The sequence below is a fragment of the Sinocyclocheilus anshuiensis genome, unplaced genomic scaffold (assembly GCF_001515605.1).
Source record: "Sinocyclocheilus anshuiensis isolate Anshui unplaced genomic scaffold, SAMN03320099.WGS_v1.1 scaffold2041, whole genome shotgun sequence".
NCBI classification, from domain to species: domain Eukaryota; kingdom Metazoa; phylum Chordata; class Actinopteri; order Cypriniformes; family Cyprinidae; genus Sinocyclocheilus; species Sinocyclocheilus anshuiensis.
The window spans coordinates 207,282-225,739 of NW_015541069.1; the positions used below are offsets into that span (position 1 = coordinate 207,282).

The following is an 18,458-nucleotide window of genomic DNA, read 5'->3' on the forward strand; positions in this document are numbered from 1 at the left end:
AAAATAATGTTATTTTTTAGCAACGTCATATGACCCCTTTAATTTATGTGAAAAAATCAGGATATTGCGAAATCTTTTCAGAATAAATCTGCGGTTCCATCCTGTGTGTTCAGGAGAACAAAATCGTCACTCTGTTTACCTTAAAATTTTGAACAGCAGTGTATGTGGATGGAAACCCAGCTAGTGACTTTCTGATAGTTTCTGATAACCTCAAATGTGTATGAAAGTCACTGTACACTTCCAGTACTCAACATGAACTATAGATGAGGCTTATTCGCTCATCCCTGGAGACCAGTGGGGATGATGAGACAGCTACTGAGGTCAGGCAGAGTTTTGTTATGAAATGCTGTGACATTCGGACAGGTGTGTGAGGAAACCCTGCTGGGTGGAGTCCCTCTGCAGTGACAGCGTGTCACCTTTCACCGCAAACCACAGCGCCTCTGTTCACTAAACACACCTATGCACACACATCAAGCTGTATAAATGTTTAAGATGGTGGACGCTGATGGCGTGATCCCTGCAGATGCATTATTCAGCATGCCATGCGCGTCCAGTAGCCAGATGTCAGTGTTATTGCAAATCGCCAGGCAAACAAACAAATAAAAATAGCTTGTTGTGTGGACCCTGGTACTTAATTGGGTGGGTGACAAACGCTGCTGTTTGTCCCCTGATCGCGTCCCATAATGCCCTCAGGATCTCTCCTTTTCTCTGGGGTCCTCTTGCTTACTTCTCTCTCTTCCTTACATCACTCTCCTCTCTTTTGCCTTCTGGAATACTCCTTCTTTTCCCCTCAGACTCCTCTTTCTTTCTTCTTCCCGTTCATTCACATTCCCTCTTATCATCCATTTCTCAGAAGTCTCTGTTTCTTCTTTCTCTTGTATCACTCCACTGGCCTGCGTGCTCATACACATCAGAGCCCGACAGTGGCTGTTAGCAGGAAGTCGGGTTGACGAGAGGAAGCGATGATGCTTTAATGCTATTAGCTGGCCGTGTTGAGAGAGAGACTCATTAGTCACTGAATATAAGACCTGACAGCGAGTGCAGTCTGCATCGATTACCTTTTTTTGTTGCTAGCATGTTTTCCCTAGACATACATTTCTCTGGTTGACAGAAAGTGTTGGGAGATTTGGTGAATTTTTTTTAAAGGTTTTTGGGGCCTGGTATAATACGTGTCTTGCAAATAGACATATTCAACAGGGGCATAAAGATAAAGTGCAGCTAATATATATATATATTTAAATATGCATAGCATAGATTAGAATTAGTATATATAGTATAGAAAATGGGGTCACTGCATGTTTCTATCCATCAGGAAATTCTTGTTCTGAATTTGTATTTTAATATCTTAATAGTGTATTTTTATTCTCATGTTGAAAGCCCTTTTCTGTTGTTCTTCTCAGAATAATCTTGTAAGCTTTGGTCCACTGCTGAAGGGACCTGCATTTATTTAAAAAACGACTGATCAAAAACCTCCAAAGAGGACAAATTATGTGGCTTCTCCATAGATCAGTGACCATGAATAAGTGTTAAACGCTCAATCACGTCTCCCTAATGATAAGATGGCCTGAAGTCATGATTATAGCTGTGTAGAGCTGAGTGCTCACACAGAAAAGCTGTTATCCATAACAAGAGACACATGATGCGTTGTGTCTGGCACTCCTCGCATTATCTCCACATAAAGCACTGATCTGTGGTTATTGTCCAAAGAGCTTGAATGCACTCACATTACGCAGAGCTCACAAATGATTACCTATTAGTCGCTTGTTAGATTTTAGTGATTTTTATTTTAAGGCCTTCCATTTTGTACTTTTCAGAATAATCTGACCATGGCCTCTAAGTTGACTCCAAGCTTTGGTCTGTATATTTTTTGTGAAGATAAGGAAACTTTATGGACACTGTTCACAGAGTTTACACAGATTATTTTTGCATTCACCATATCTAATATTCATATGGCCTACTAAGCTACAAGAGCACTGAGCTCTTTGATTGATTCTTCTATTTGAAGTGCATGGCTACTGAGGTCCGGTGACCTATTTGCTCTCATAAGTTCTTAATATTTTATTTCCTGGTACTCTAGATGTTGTCTTTCATGGCCGACATTGGCATGGATCGATCGATCGATCTATCTATCTATCTATCTATCTATCTATCTATCTATCTATCTATCTATCTATCTGTCTGTCTACTATCTATCTATCTATCTATCTATCTATCTACCTATCTACCTATCTATCTATCTATCCTATCTATCTATCTATCTATCTATCTATCTATTTATCTGTCTCTCTGTCTCTCTGTCTGTCTGTCTGTCTGTTTCTGTCTGTCTATCGTTCTATTGTTTATTGTTCTATCTGCCGTTCTGTCTATAATTCAATCATTCTTAAATATGACAATGAAAAGGTTTTAAATTTCAGACAAACTTAAATGAATTTGCTTATACTTTCTTATATTCAAATTCAAATTGCAATTTTGGTTCTGTTCTCACTTCAAATTCCAAAATTCAAATTCCAGTGCTAGCAATGCCATAGTTATGGGTTTGATTTCCAGAGAATGCGTTAAGTGATAAAATGTTTGCCTCGAATACGTTGCAAGTCACATTGAAAAATCATCTGCAAATTGCATAAATATAAATGTCATCCTAAATACGTGCATTTTTGGAATGCGGCTCATCCAATCAGGTTAGATGACTGGAGATAACTTTATATCATGAATTGTCAAATGGATTGCTTTGAAGGGCTTCAGCTTTGTATGATTTGTATAAGGCTGTCAGGGTCAGGAGTGTCTTGATATAGTGCTGTCTTAAATGAGACTTGTATGCCTGTCTTAGTTCTGAGTATGAGGTATGTACCTTTGACAAGAGAATGGCAGTGAGAGCTCCCTCATGTTCCAAATTTTCTTGCCTTTTGTTTTCTTTTGTCCCCAGCTCCCAAAACTCATCTCTTTTTCTCTTTCGTTCCTCTCCCTTTCTCATGCTCTGTCTGTCATAGTGTTTTAATGAGAGAGGTGGAGACCTTTGTCTCTATGGTGATGAGACTGGCTGTTTTCTTCATGCTCAGAGGTTGGAAAAGCCCTTCACTTTCTGCCCTGATGTGTCAATTCAGCTTCTGAAACAACACTTATTTATTCTAGAGTGTGGCCAATTAAGAAGATGGCTTCTAGTGAGGCTTAAAGCAACTACTAGACATTGTGTTCAATTATAAAGTAATAACTACAGGAAAAAAGGACACTCAGACGCCTTTTGGTATAAAAACCTGTTCCAAACAATGACGCCACACCCACATGCCTAGAAAGTGCATGTTATCCCAACGTGATCTCATGATAATTTGTATGTATTTTACGTAAAATGTGGTACTATAAAACGTACATTTACTTACGTTTTTACAGGCACTAAAACGTACAATACTGACGTATTTTCAGCCTCTAAACGTACAAATACTTACGTATTTTCAGCATTTAAACGTACAAAACTGATGTATTGACGACACCTAAAAATGAATCCTTATGCATATTGAAATCGCGTCATTCATTTTATTCGTTTTTAGTTGTCATATGAATTACCTTGTTTTCAGTTGCATTATTAAATGGTTTACTCATTTATTTATGAAATGATAACATTTCGTTTTGTTGTAATTTCTGCTGCCAGCGTCCGTGAGCAGCAAAGAAAGCCCGTGCTGACTGACGCGCTCTTTACAAATTCAGATGTTGCCGCTTCAAACGACAGGTTTTACGGCAGGATAATCGAACGCTCATTGGCTCTTGCCTGCATTCGTACGTCTACATTTTACGTTTTAGCATTAATAAAAACGTACAAAAGTGTACGTTTTGTGCTTGTAAATGTTACGTATTAATACCTACGTATAAACATGAGACCAGGCTGGTTATCCCCAAGATAAGTTTCCATTTGTGATGCTTCATGGTTTACCAGTGTCTGTCATGCATGTTTCATTCATGTCTCAGAGATTGGATGAGGAAAAGGAAAGAACCGGGATGCTGCAGCTGTGTAATTTGTATTCGAATCTGCTCAGCTATGAGCCGTGCTCTACAATTACAGAGTAAGTGTGCCCCATGTCAGCCCAGAATAATAGAGCCCAAATGCATGTTTAATGAACTGTTTGGCCAACTGTTAAAACGCTAAATACACAGTTTGCATTTTTGTGTATATGCCTGAGCTGAGAATGATCATTTAGCTCTGTGCCACTAATACATTTTACGTAGTGAATTTGTCTTATTATATAGTGCATTAATCCTATCTTAGCCTTATTGTTTGTTTTCTTTCTTGAAATATAATGTTATAAACTTGCTCATTATTTCATTTAAATATAATTCATTGTCATTTTATTGTTATATTACTATTTAATATTATTAATCAATATATTATAATATTGTAACATTTTATAGTGAATTATTTCCCTAGATTTGAAACGTGTGTCGATGTATGATTTTAATTTTAAATTTTGATAATTTCTTCACACAGAGCTATTTTGATGGTTTTCGAAGACCTGTAAATGCAAGCTTGAAATTGTTTATCATAAGTCTTTTTGTAAATGATGACAGAATTTTCATTTTTGTGTGAACTGTCTTTAAGAATGCAAACGAATTCCTCTATAGATTCAGTCAGCAGCACATAATGATTCCAGTGATCTCTTCCTTATCTAATCTAATCTGCCTCGCAAGGGAATTGATAGCTCATCTGCACAGCGGGTTCTGGAGGGTCATTACCGAGGGGTTATGGAATCCATTTACAGATGTGCCATATGTTTTTATTATTATTGTGATATTAAGAGGTCTGTTTGCATCTCCGACCACTGAAAATGAGAGAGCGCCAGAGAGATTTCACATTGTATAACAGAGAGACATTCAGTGGCACGAACAAATGGCGCTCAGATCAGTGACTGTATTCAACAAATGAAAAGTATTTTTCTGTTATTCCAATCATTTAAATTTCCATCTTCATAAGCGTTTCTATTGTTTTTCTGTGCCTCGTCCCCCTCAAATTACTTCATTATTTGTGTGAGAAAGCAATAATACATCCCAGCTACAGACTTTGCACAACAGCTCAATGGAAAACACAGATATATGTGTTTGTTCTGTACTGCTCTCAAAAATTGTCACAAAATTGAAAAATGATCTCTCACGTCTATAGTGCATACCTAGATTTCATCTGTTTGTGCTGATTGTGAAGTAGCTCTGAGCAAATGCATTATTTATTCCTCTCTGAAGCCTGATGAATTATAAAGAACGCATGGTGCCAATTGTTTGCCAACTGCATTAGATTAATTGCAAAATATGCCTCTCTAGCATTTTTTCGCCTCACGACGCTCTTTGTTAATCTTCGATAACTGTTAGAACTTGCAGTTGTGCCACTCATAAATTCGACAGCATCCAGGAAGTCCTGGTGGATTTCTTTGATCTCATTGATCTTTAGACCTTGTTCTGTCAGATCTTCTGCCTCTAATGATAGCGCTTTCTCTGATGTTGTATTGTTTGTCCCAAGCAAACAAAGACAAACTGCATCACGGCTTCTGTTGGCTGGAGTAATAACCTGCCAGTCAAAGATCAGTCTGGAATAATGAATGGCATCTCAGCTGTGCTAAAGACAGGTTGACTTTGACGCCTTGTCTTAGCTAATTTGTGTATAAATGCTGACTATTGGAGATGCTGCCTGGAGTGATGTTGGCACATCAGCTAAGACAAAAAAAAAAAGCCAAGCTGCTGGCCTTATTTATCTTCCAGTTGTCCTGTTGGCATAAAGGCTGTTGGAAAAATCTTGCATTCATTGCTTGTTTTATTTTTTTACGGTTGAGTCTTTCTGCACTGGGACATGAGCGCTGGAGTACAACTGCTGATCTCTTCAGCTCCATTAAGTAGCTAATCTCCCAGCAAGGGTTTGAGTGTTTTTATGCCAGCTTGTTGCTAACTTAAGATGTTTGTAACTTAAAGGTCACATATTTTACACCTTTCTGGAGTTTTATTTTAAGTCTTGATGTCCTTAAGAATATATATTTGCGGTATAAGTACCAAAAACCATCTCAATCTATTTTTACAGCTCCTCTCTCAGGAGCTCTGCAAAGAACAGGTCGACTTTGGCCTGTCTAATTAATATTCATGAGCCTCTCTTCTGATTGGCCTGTTGTTTTCTGAGTGACGCACGGCCAGACCAACCACAGGTAACTTTGGTCATTAATGCGGTGCCTGCTGTGGATTGGTGATACTCACAAGTAAGGTCAATAGAAACACCGGTAATGATGGTCACTGCTGAGGGAAATGTTGTCCGGCCTTACATGTTTGAGCCGAACTCAGACCCCGAATCGGCGACGACAGGAGACAACCAACCACCTCCTCAAATGCGCTTACAACAGGATGTTTCAGAATGGTAATTCATGTTTTTTGTTTTTTCAAACACCGAATGCAGTAAATACAAACCTGACCAGCCGAGCGTTTGCATCACGTGAACTTGAAGACACTTGTACAAATGCGGATGGGTGACATGAATGGAAATGATTCCAGATTGGCGATGTAGTATTTGGTTTCTGTATTCTGTACTGTATTTTCCTGCGCTCAAACCTGCCAATCTAAAGGATCAAGTGTATGGCGTTTGAGGTAATTTGTGAATTAGCATAGACTTATAGTCTAAATAAAACAATTTGCAACTGTTACTTTTGAGACTTTAGTCTTTGCAACTTCAGGGATCTTATCTATGCACAATCAGCTTGTAACACTCCAAAGAGAAAGGAAAACTTGAAATCGCATGATATGACCCCTTTAAGATATGTTTGTATGTGATAGCTGTGTATTGATCACTTAAATGGCAAACTTTCAGGATGGTTAAGCAGATTTAAATGCATCTGTCTATTTTTCTGTCAGTCAGTCAGTCAGTCAGCTAAATGTTCTGTTTATTCAATTTTGGGGACTTTAAAGTTTTTACAATCCTTATGACCTCGCTTGTGCTGTCATTTCCAATGTTTTTTCCCCCCAAAAGTTAATTTACTAAGGAGACATTATCAGTTATATTATCTAAATAAAATAAACAACACTTTTCAAAATAAAAATCTAGGTGAAAATAGTAAAGATTTTATTGCAAACATGTTAAACTGTGTCATTTCCATCACAGGATGCTATTAAATGTATAATGCACATTAATTTGTGATTTGATGGAAATGACACTGTGTTTGAAATGTTCACAACGTTCAGTAAATGTGGCAGAATTATACACATTTATACACAGTCTGTTTGTGTGGCTCTCTGTCTGCACACTGCCTAATGGGGCAGAGTGTCTGACCATGTAAAATCCACTGAAGGAATGGAGATACAGCACTAACTTTAAAAATAGTACTTAGTGCCATCTAGGTGACGTCCTTTGGCCTATAATTAGTGAAATAGCCTCTCTTCTGAAGATTGAACAGTGCCTAAAGGCAGTGTATAAAACTTTAATGTGTTTTGGATGCAGCTCTTATAATGATTTGACCTTGCTCATGATTGCAGCAACAAGGCCTGAATTACATTTCTAGAGATTTCTTGCTGAAAAAAAAGAAAGAAAACAATTTATCTTTTTAAAACACAAAAAAGGCCAAAGACAAATGGTGCAACATCAAGCAATTCTTCTCTCAGAGTGACTTAATATACAGAGATATGGAGCAGATAATACAGTCAATATTTTGTATGCTCATATTTTAGGGAGTAACAAGAGATGTGGGTCACAAATGAATTGTTTATTCTTGAAGACAAGTCATTGGCTCACATTCTTAGACACATTCATATTCTCAAGCTCTTTTATTCTATTAAACCTGTGATCTAGATGAGTACTATTTACATTGATTTTTAAATCATTTAAATAATGAGTTTTTAAAAAATAATGAATAAAATATGCATAATATTACAGAGTTTTTCATTTTATAGAATTTTATAAAACTATGTATTTTATGTTATATATGGGGGGAAATTTGGAAAAAATGTAATGTATATTTAAAAACCAGAATATATTAGAATGATACAAAGCATACAGTACCTACTGTTTTATTGAAATATGGAAGATATGCCTGAGCATTTTTTTTACAACTATATATTTGAATTCACAACCGTATTCAGATCAAACCTATTTTTTAAATGCCATTGAGAGTTTATAATTAAAGTTATAATTATAATCTGGTTTATAATTATATATACTGGATTTGCATTGATATATTCTAGATTTATAACTGTGCATGTATACATATTCAGAATTTGCAATAATGTAGTAATTTACATTTATATTTTCAAGTTGACATATATTTGCAGGATTTATAATTTTATGGTCAGATTTACATTTATATATTAAGTTTTACAACTATATATTTGGATTTTCAACCATGTTCAGATCAGACTTATTGTTAACTGCCATTTAGACTTTATAATTATAGTATAGATTCTGATTTATAACTTTATATTCACGATTTGCATTTTTATATTCAATATTTATAACTGTGCATGTATATTGAGGATTTATAATTATGAAGTAAGATTTACATTTATATTTCCAGTTGTACAACTACATGTTCAAATTTACAGCTATATATTCAGGATTTATAATAATATAGTCCGGTTTATATATTCAGGGTTTTCAGTGTTTCTAATTATACTGTATATTCCAATTTGTAACTATTATTCAGATTTGATCAAATTATTGCATAACAAACCTAATGAACAATATGAAATTAGCTTCTGTTTGCACGTGACCTCTGTATGATGGTAGTACAGAGTCTTTTATTCAAGCAGTTGAGCATGTTCTAAACTCCCAGAGCTGTTAAAGGGCAGCATGCAGTGCTTTACTTTAGCAGAGTATCATTTTACAAAGGACTGTGTTTGCCTGAGCATTGGATTACCCTGGTGGATGTCTAGAGCATTCGCATGTCCCAGTGTTGTCACAGATTGAGCCATCCTCTCAGGTTCATTCAGGGCCTCAGTGAAACACAGATAGTAAATCAACAGAATTGCAGTGAAAGCATTGAGGAGAATTTATACTATGCCGTAAATAAAAGCCAGCATTTTTCGTTGCTGTGTTGAATCAGACTTCTTGGCTGAGAGGAACAAGAAAAAAGACACTTAAAGCTGGAGATGTGAGAGCAGAGATGCATCTTTCTGCATCTTTTGATGTTAGATGATCTGATGTATCTCTCACTCTCACTAATGTGGGAGTAAACCGTAGTCATTTGATTGGTTAGTAGTTCGTACTCCACTCTAGTTTCCATATCACTTACTTTTTTTGGTGAAAAAGTAGATGTTTAAGTAGATTGTTTACCAGCTGCTCTGTTTATACAACAAAGCATACAGTGACCACTGACCAGGGCCTGACAAGTTTTGACAAGGACAAAAAAGCACCATAAAATTGGTCCATACAGTTTGTGCAGCATATTCAAAATCTTCAGAAGCTGAAATATACATACATTTAATATATAAAAGTAAAGTTGTTATTCACTAAAATGACTTTCAAATTTCATTCACATTTCATTCAGTCAATCACATTTACATACATTCAAACATGGTCTGTAAAAATGCCAAATGCTATTGATTTTTGCATGATTTATAGCCAGTTATGATGCACCAAGTTTGAATAAAGAGAAACAGATTTCATCTAATTTTTCAGCGATGTGTTCCTCAGACAAGTTATCAATATACACTACCATTCAAAAGTGTGGTGTCAGGAGGATTTTACATTCTCTTGAAGACTTTAATACTTGTATTTAGGATGCAATGATTGACAGTAAAAACATTTATATTGTTGCAAATAAAATTTCCAATAGATGCTGTCCTGATGAAAATTTCTATTCACAAAAGAATCCTGAAAAAAGTATCACCGTTTGCGCAAAAATATGAAGCACAACCATTTTAACATTGGTAATAATAATAAGAAATATTTCTTGAGCATCAAAACAGCATTTTAGAATGATTTATAAAAGGTCGTGTGACACTGAAGACTGACTGTTGAAAATTGTGCTTTAACAATTTTACTATATTTTTACTGTATTTTTGATCAAATAAATGCCGCTTTGGTGACCATAAGGGACTTATAAACCATTAAAAATAACACCAAACTTTGGAACAGTAGTGTAGCTCGCATGAGGATGATGAAAGAATTTTTATTTTTGAGTGAAGTTTTCCAATAAGCTTGTATTGTCTTTTCATATTTTCTTGCCCTGAGGAGACAACAAATGTAGAAAAACTTGAACAGTGCAAATGAGGTTATATACTCTGAGCAGAGTTTTCTTTCTTTAAATCTGAAGCCACTGACTTCACCATTATCCAGTCCCATTTAGTTAACTGTCACTGTGTCCCCATACCAGCTGCGAATCCAAGCTGTGCTTCGGGCAATAATTTGCTGGGCTGTCCCTCTCAGTGAGGCCAGGCCCTTCCGTATGGTGTTTTTATACTAAAAATCACAACAGAGCACCCGTCTGTGGGATATAAGAGAATGAAAGAGAACTGAGGATAAAGTGAACACTATTTATATATTAATGCATACTGTCCTTGCCTCTCCCTTCCACCATGTGAAAGCCTGAGAAAGTAGAATGGTCAGAGTTCTTCTCACTAGTCATAAGCGTTGTGTGTGAGAGAATCAGACAGGAGTACTATGATTGTGTGGCTGCGCCCTAGAGATTGGGGAGGATTTTTTCCACAATTCAGCTGTGAGCTGCCATCTGGGAAAGCGGGTCAGCATGGGGAGGAAATAGATTTATAATGTCTCAGTGAAATATACATGTACAAGAGTGATCCATCATGATTCCGAAGATGGTCATGCATGACTGTGAGACATCTGATGAAGTCTAGTTCTCTTGATTATAACAAATGTTTTATAGTAAATGTTAACTATCATTTTTTTATTAGATATTTTAAGATATTTTTTACACATTGAAAAATGCACTACAGTTCAAAAGTTTAAGGTTGTTAAGTTCTTTTGAAAGAGGCCTCTTACGCTCACTTAAAAATACTGTAAAAACAGTAATATTGTACATTATTATTACAATTTGAAATAAATGTTTTCTATTTGAATATATTTTAAGATTTAATCCTTTGGCAAAGCTGAATTTTCAGCAGCTATTACTTCAGTCTTCATGTCACATAATCCTCCAGAAATCATTGTAACATTTCTTATTGTGATGTTGAAAACAGTTGTGCTGCTTAATATTTTTGTGAAAACAGTGAAACATTTTTTTCAGGATTTATTTATTTTTATTCTTTGTATTGAAAACACCGTTTATTTGAAAATAAATATTTTGTAACATTGTAAATGTCTTTACTGCCACTTTTGGTACGTTTAATGCATCCTTGTAAAATTATTGAATTAATTTATTAAAAAAAAAAATCTTATTAAGCAGTAGTGTACATGTAACAAATAAAGATGCTTTGAATATGTAATATTTATAGTAAAAATTATTTACAATAAATTTGAATGTAATAGAAAACTTTAAATGTGAATATTAGTTCATGATTTGCTTTGCCTTTGATACTTTGATCATATAAAACCCAAAAATGTAATTGTGGAAACAAAGCATTGTCTCAATAGTGTCACACAGTATAAGTAGTTCTTTAAAAAAAAGTATTAAAATGTATTGCTGCCTTTATATTGTAAAAAGGTTTTCCTCACAAGGGAATCATCATATTTGGGAGTCCTTGGTATCAAAACTTGAAAACCCATTGCATAGGCTGTGAATTCCCATAAACTGTATCATTGGTGTGTTTTCTCAACAGGATTCTGACCGTAGTGGGGCCAGACTTTGATTTGCGGACACTCAGGGCAGTAAGAGTCTTGCGGCCACTCAAACTGGTGTCTGGAATTCCAAGTAAGTTATATTAAAAACAATCTTTTTTGCAAACAAATAAATAAGAGGATACGTTTAGAAATCGTTTTTGATCAATTGTTACCCAGCTTACTAGTCTTTGCATTTAGTTGTCTAATTGATTGACCGTTATTACTATTTATAACTTGCAGTACATACTGTATGTTCTCTGTATGTGATTAGGTCTCCAAGTGGTTCTGAAGTCCATCATGAAAGCAATGGTTCCTCTGCTTCAGATTGGCCTTCTGCTCTTTTTTGCTATCCTCATGTTTGCCATCATTGGTCTAGACTTTTACATGGGCAAGTTTCACCACACCTGCTTCAGAAACGATACTGGTATGTGAGCTTTAGCATGCTAATGGAGCTTGTGATTTCAGTTTATTGTGTTTATAAGCACTCATACGCTCTTAAGTTGCTGTAAAGATCGCTGTGATAGTTTACGGCTGACAGTAATGTTGTTCTATAAGGGGAACAGGCAGCTGACTTTCCATGTGGGATGGAACCTCCAGCCCGGACGTGTGAAGGCGACACTGTTTGTAGGGAATACTGGACCGGTCCAAACTTCGGCATTACAAACTTTGACAACATCCTGTTTGCTGTGCTCACCGTCTTCCAGTGCATCACTATGGAAGGATGGGTGGACATCCTTTACAATGTGAGTGTAATACTAATAGCTTATTGCCTATTTACAGTTAAACAAATTAAGAACAAAAATTATTCTCGTTCAACTGTTTTGTGGACTTCACTACAAAAGAGAATATTGTCAATTTTACAGTAGTTTAAAATTGGACTTTTATTTTTTTTTGTTAAAACCTAAAAGTTGTCAGTGTATCTTTAACATACACTACTGTTCAAAGCTCTGGGGTCAGTAAGATTGTTTAAAATGAATACTTTTGACCAAAGGTGTCAGTAAAGACATTTATAATGATCTTGAGAAAAGAAAAGACTCTTGAGAAAAGCATATCACAGTTTCCACAAAAATGTTAAGCAGCACAGCTGTTTTTAACAATGATAATAATATGAGATGCTACTTGAGCAGCAAATCAGCATATTCAAATGATTTCTGAAGGATCTTGAGAGACTGAAGACCAGAGTATAGCTTCTGAAAATTCTGCCTTGCCGTAACAGAAATGTATTAAAATAGAAAACAGTTATTTTAATATTGTAATAATATTCTACAATATTATTGTTTTTGATCAAATAAATGGTGGGCATAAGAGACTTCTTTTAAAACATAAAAAAAAACTTACCAACCCCAAACTTTTGAATGGTAGCCTAGTATATATGCATTTAAACTGTACAGTCTTTCCATTCTGAGAAAACGTCCTGTTTCAAAAGGAAATAATGTCAACACAGGAAAGAAAACAGCTTGTTTTTGTTGATACCACAACAGTTGAGTGATGGGAAACAAAGTGGTAGCTCATTTAAATAATCCCACAGCAGATCCAGGAAAGGTTGTATAGAATTTCCATTTCCAAATTTTTTTCATAATAATTTTGACATGTATGCATAGTTCTCTCATTTCATGGGCCTCTTATAAAATAATACTGAGCCAGGAGAGATAAACACTATGTCCAAATTGAATTTTTGCTCAAAGCTGGATTTAGGTTATATTTATGTGACCAACTGAATGATCTAGAATTAACAATCACAGTTAATGTGGCCCCGAAACCATTTAGTATTTTTAGACAATGAACAGCCATGAATAAGCTGCTAGTCTTCTAGTCCCTGTCATCTGTTTACTGCTCTTCTCGAATCATCGTCTGAATGTCATGAAGCACCAGGCTGTGCACTAGTCTCTGATGCCTTGCTGCTTGGAGATTCTGACCTTCTTTGAACCCTGTACTCTCAGAAGTATTACTACGCTGCTGCAGTTATTCAGGATCAAAGACAACCTGCCACCCAGTTTAGACACCGCAGAGTCTGAACACTGTGCCATGAAGAGGTGATCCAGACTTTTGATTCCCAGTTAAAGTCTGGTCCACTTTTTATTCTGACCGAGAAGTGTATACTTAGAGGGGAAGAGTCCATATGAGCGGTATGACGGTATGACGGTCGTTACCGTGTCTATCCTTAGAGATTTTGCTATATTGTGTATTCCGCGGTATGCAAATATATCTGCGTAACATAGTACTGCTTAAACGTTGTACACCTTCTGAGTGATAAGGAAACATGCATGAATGAGAAAATAAAGAGCGGGAAGCACTTGGTAGAGTTATTAAGTGCAATAAGCAGTGAAAAAGAACTCAATGCGGTGCTCACGCTGACTGACACACAGCCGAAGCATGCGCACTGAAAGCCCCTCTCTTGATAGCATGCGGTCGCGAAAACAGATCTCTTTTGTGTTTTATTATGCTTGAATGGTCAAATATGCACACTGTAATGTCATAATGCCCGTCGTGTGGCGTATTCAAGTAAACACAGTCGGTTAGATATTAAATAAATGTAAAACAGTTGGTTGAAACCCGGATGTGTTTCAGTATATTGGATCCGTGCAGTCGGTCTTAAAGGGACAGCAGCCTTATTTACCTGCTGCTGTCTGTCATTATTAATGTTAATCATGTTTGATTGATACAGTGAAGACTAAGCAATGTTTTATTTATACACTTTATTCAATTTCTGTAATATTTCTCACTACATGTTAAATAAACCTAGCCTGCTGTAGCTGAATAAATTAAAAGTTTATTTCATATTTATTTGTTCTGTTGTGCTTGTAATTTGCTTCTTTTTCTTAATTTTAATTACAAAAATTAAATAAAAATAGCTATATCGAGGTACATACCGTTATCTTGAAATTTCTCATACCGTGAAATAAGATTTTGGTCATATCGCCCACCCCTAACTGTATGACTAGTTTGCTTTTTTATGAGATGTTTAGTGACAGGCAAATCTGAAATCGATGATACCACAATAAAGTGGTAGCTCTTTCAAATAATGGCACGGCAGATCTGAGAAAAGGTTGTATAGATGAAAATATGTGTAGAAAATGTCAGTTAAAATAGTTCATCTGCTTTTAAATGCTTCCAGTGAGGCAATGATGTAACTGTCACCTTTAATCTTGTACATAATGATACTATAGAGAGCCTGATGGGACAGATGTTTTGAAATAACCTTTTGACATGTCTGAGTCTTAGTTAGTTGAACCTTTTTGTTCTATCCCTATAAAACAAATTAAAAGCAGATTTACACAATCGTTCTGAAGTTTGGGGTCAGTATGTAAAGACTCATGGTGGTACAAATAAATGCTGGCCTTTTGAAATTACTGTTCATCAAAGAATCTGGAAAAAAAAGTATCACAGTTTCTGCAAAAATAGTATAAATATAATCACAGTTTTCTACAATCAGAAATGTTCCTTCAGCACCAAATCAACATATTAGATTAATTTCTGAAGGATCTTGTGATGCTAAAAATTCAGCTTTGCAATCACAGGAAAAAAAAAAAAAAATTGTAAAATGTTAAAATAAATAGTTTATTTTAAATTGTTATAATATTACTGTTTTTACTGTGTTTTTGATATAAAATAAATGTAGTTTTGGTGAGCAAAAGAGACTTATTTCAAAAATCTTACCGATCCCAAACTTTTGAACGGCATTGTATCCCATAACAGTGTTAGCAAGTGTAACATTTGAGCATTTATTTTTATTAGTGTAAGTATATAATATTTCAGTGTTTAATCAAAGGATGGCTCCGTCTGTGGATGCATCCATGGATGTTGTTTTTTCTTTTGTAAACGGTGTTTAGAGTTGGTGCTGTCAGTTAAGCAGTGAATTATGCTCACTTCATTTTTGATCTATAGGGGGCTCTGGTTCATCTTCCTTACACCAGCATGAATAATCTCTATGTCTGGTTTTTTAATTACCTAGTGTCTTTCCTTCCTCTCACCAAGACCAAAAATATCATGATTAATCACAGTGTCCTATGACGCTATTAGTGTTGAATTTAGCCCTGTGGTTCTGGAGGATATATAGAATATGTGAGTGGACTGCTATCCATCATGAAGAGAGAGAATGTGTGTGTGTGTCTCACAGAAAGGTAATACGAATCGAAGATCTTTAGGAAGTGTTCGAAAGGCTAATGTGGGACATATTTGATTGAGCTGTTGAGAAGGAGAAGAAGAAGCTGTGGTGGCTTGTCTCATTTTCATGTCATTACTTTAAAATCCGGTTGTTAATAGCCTCTTGCTGTCTTGCTGATGGTTCTGGAAGCTCACGATTAAGGAAAAATACACACACTGACAGGAATCTGTATGTGTGATCATTTATTAGACATCCGTATAGTGGCACGAGACTCTAAAATCGAATGGTGATTCTATTCAAGTTAATAAAACAAGCAGTGTGTATCAAAAAAAAAAAAAGACTTTATATATTATATATATGCATACATGAATGGATTGGATTAACGAAAAATTTTATATATAGTATATATTATTTTGTATATATTGTAAATATATTATTACTCTATATTTTTTATGAATCTTTTTTAAGTTATTTATTTATCTGTTTATTTATTCATCCTTTTAAAAAGTTATTTTACAAAAGCTGCTTTGTACGATCAGTGTGCAGTTAGCTTTGTCCTCAGATGGTATGGACAATATATATATTGGTTTAATTGAATGATAAAGCAGACATCTGGTCCTTGAAGTGGTAAGCAGCATTTGGAATGAAAGGGATGAGATAGACGGATAGAGGCTAATGGTCCTGTGGTTAGCTAAGGGCTATTGCAACATGATACTGCACTAGGCTAATGGAGGAGGCCGGTCTGCTGGGGCTATGTGTTGCCTTTTGATGGTTTTAGTAAAGTAAGGGGGAATGTGCTTTTTTCAAAAAAATATAATTTATTGAGGGAGAGGCAAATATGACTGAGCTGCTACCTTTTCTGTTCTTAAAATGATTCTCTTCGCACTGACCTTTCAGAAGTTTCCTCAAAACCCTTATAACTCATCAGTTGCCTGTTTTTTTTTTTTTAAACAACAATGGTCAAAAATAAAGAAAAGGTTTTGTTAAAGGGATAGTTCAGAGAAATGCATGTTTACTCAAACTCTTGTTGTTCCAAACCTATATTACGTTCATTCATTTTCAAAATACAAATTAAGATATTTTTGATAAGAACTGAGAGATTTCTGTCCCTCCATTGAAAGCCCATTCGACCAAAGTTTGATACTTCCAAATGTTCATAAATAGATCACAAGTTTAATCTAAGTCTTTTGAAGAGACACAAATTCTTCATGAATGGGTTTAATTTAGGCTTTTATTTTTCATATATAAACATTGGTCAATGCACAGGCATAGAGCTCATCAAATGTGACCCTTAAAAAAAAGTTAAGGACTGCAGCTTTAATAGCCTAATGATTTTTGGCATAAAAGAAAAATCGATAATTTTGACCCATACAATGTATTTTTGGCTATTGCTAGAAATATACCCGTGCAACTTAAGACTGCATGGTTTTGTGGTCCAGGGTCACAAATATGGTAAACATTGAAGCTCAACAGTGTTTGCTTGATGCACCAGGACAAACCTTATTGGTTCTTGCTCATCAAGCAAGCATCAAGTTATTTTTGTGCTATGAAGTTTTGTCATCATTTCAGGTGAGTAAATGATGACAATTATCATTTTTGTCTGAACTCTTCAACCCTTCATCCAGTCAAAAACTGTTGAACTGTTCTTGCCATGTATTGGAAAAGTGTACATTGATACAAGCCTAAAAATAGTGAGGCATGAACACAAATATATGCTGTTGTAAATAGAGAGAAAGCATAGTATTCCAGTCTGACTGTGCAGAAGATCTTCTTGTCGGATGAAGTGATGACTAGATGAGGTGGAGGTTAGTCTCTAGGGAGTGCTCTAATGGTATACTCACCATATATCTCATCTCCCTGTTCACATCTTCACCAGGGACATTCCCTGACAGCTCTTTAACCTCAATGGGCAGAGCGAGAGCGAGAGAGATGCACAGAAAGAAAAGGAAAGAGAATATAAGAATACCTCTGTTTTGCTCCTAATGCAAAAATCACATCAATTTATATTTCTGTAACATCAAGTCATTAAACAGTCCCACACACTCATTTTGCTAAGCAGGTATTGCATAAATATGCTACTACTGTGCTAGTTATTTTCAGGGACAGCAAGTTCTCATTCGTTCTTAAAGAGCAATTATGCGTGCTAACGTTGGCCGTCTCCTCTCTAATTAGGTCTCCTCACTACAGATTCCAGGCTGAAAAGCAGAATATATGTATCAAATCAGTGGCTTCTTTCCGGAGTTTGATATGCTTCCCCTTGGTTCCTCATTTTCTCATTTCTAATAGAGCTCTGATAGGCTCCAATCAGTGCGCAGCTCATTTACAAGTGTAGCCAGAGAAATGGCGTAATGTCTCTGCTATATTCTACTCAGACATCAAGTTATTTTTGGGGCATGTGCAATAAATTTTTCAAAACTCTCTGATTATTTCATAACCACTTATGTTAATTTCACACACTACCGTTTTAGACCAGGGACCAGATTCATGAAATATTCTTAAGAATAAAATTTGCTTCTTATTTTCTGACTGTAACATAAATAAATAAAAGATGGAATTATATATTTTCCATCTTTCCATTATATAATTTTTGATAATTTGTTATACTATAGTCCATTTATGTAAATGAGAATA

General features: G+C 35.5%; 1 protein-coding gene across 1 annotated transcript in view; it reads left to right on the forward strand.

Moving 5' to 3' along the window:
- LOC107690670 (voltage-dependent N-type calcium channel subunit alpha-1B-like) overlaps window positions 1-18,458 on the forward strand; it is a 118,678-nt gene that overhangs the window by 15,288 nt on the left and 84,932 nt on the right. The window contains exons 4-6 of the mRNA XM_016489057.1: window positions 11,722-11,813; window positions 11,994-12,146; window positions 12,278-12,465. Of these exons, the coding sequence (XP_016344543.1) occupies window positions 11,722-11,813; window positions 11,994-12,146; window positions 12,278-12,465 (433 nt within the window). The remainder of the gene's footprint in view (window positions 1-11,721; window positions 11,814-11,993; window positions 12,147-12,277; window positions 12,466-18,458) is intronic.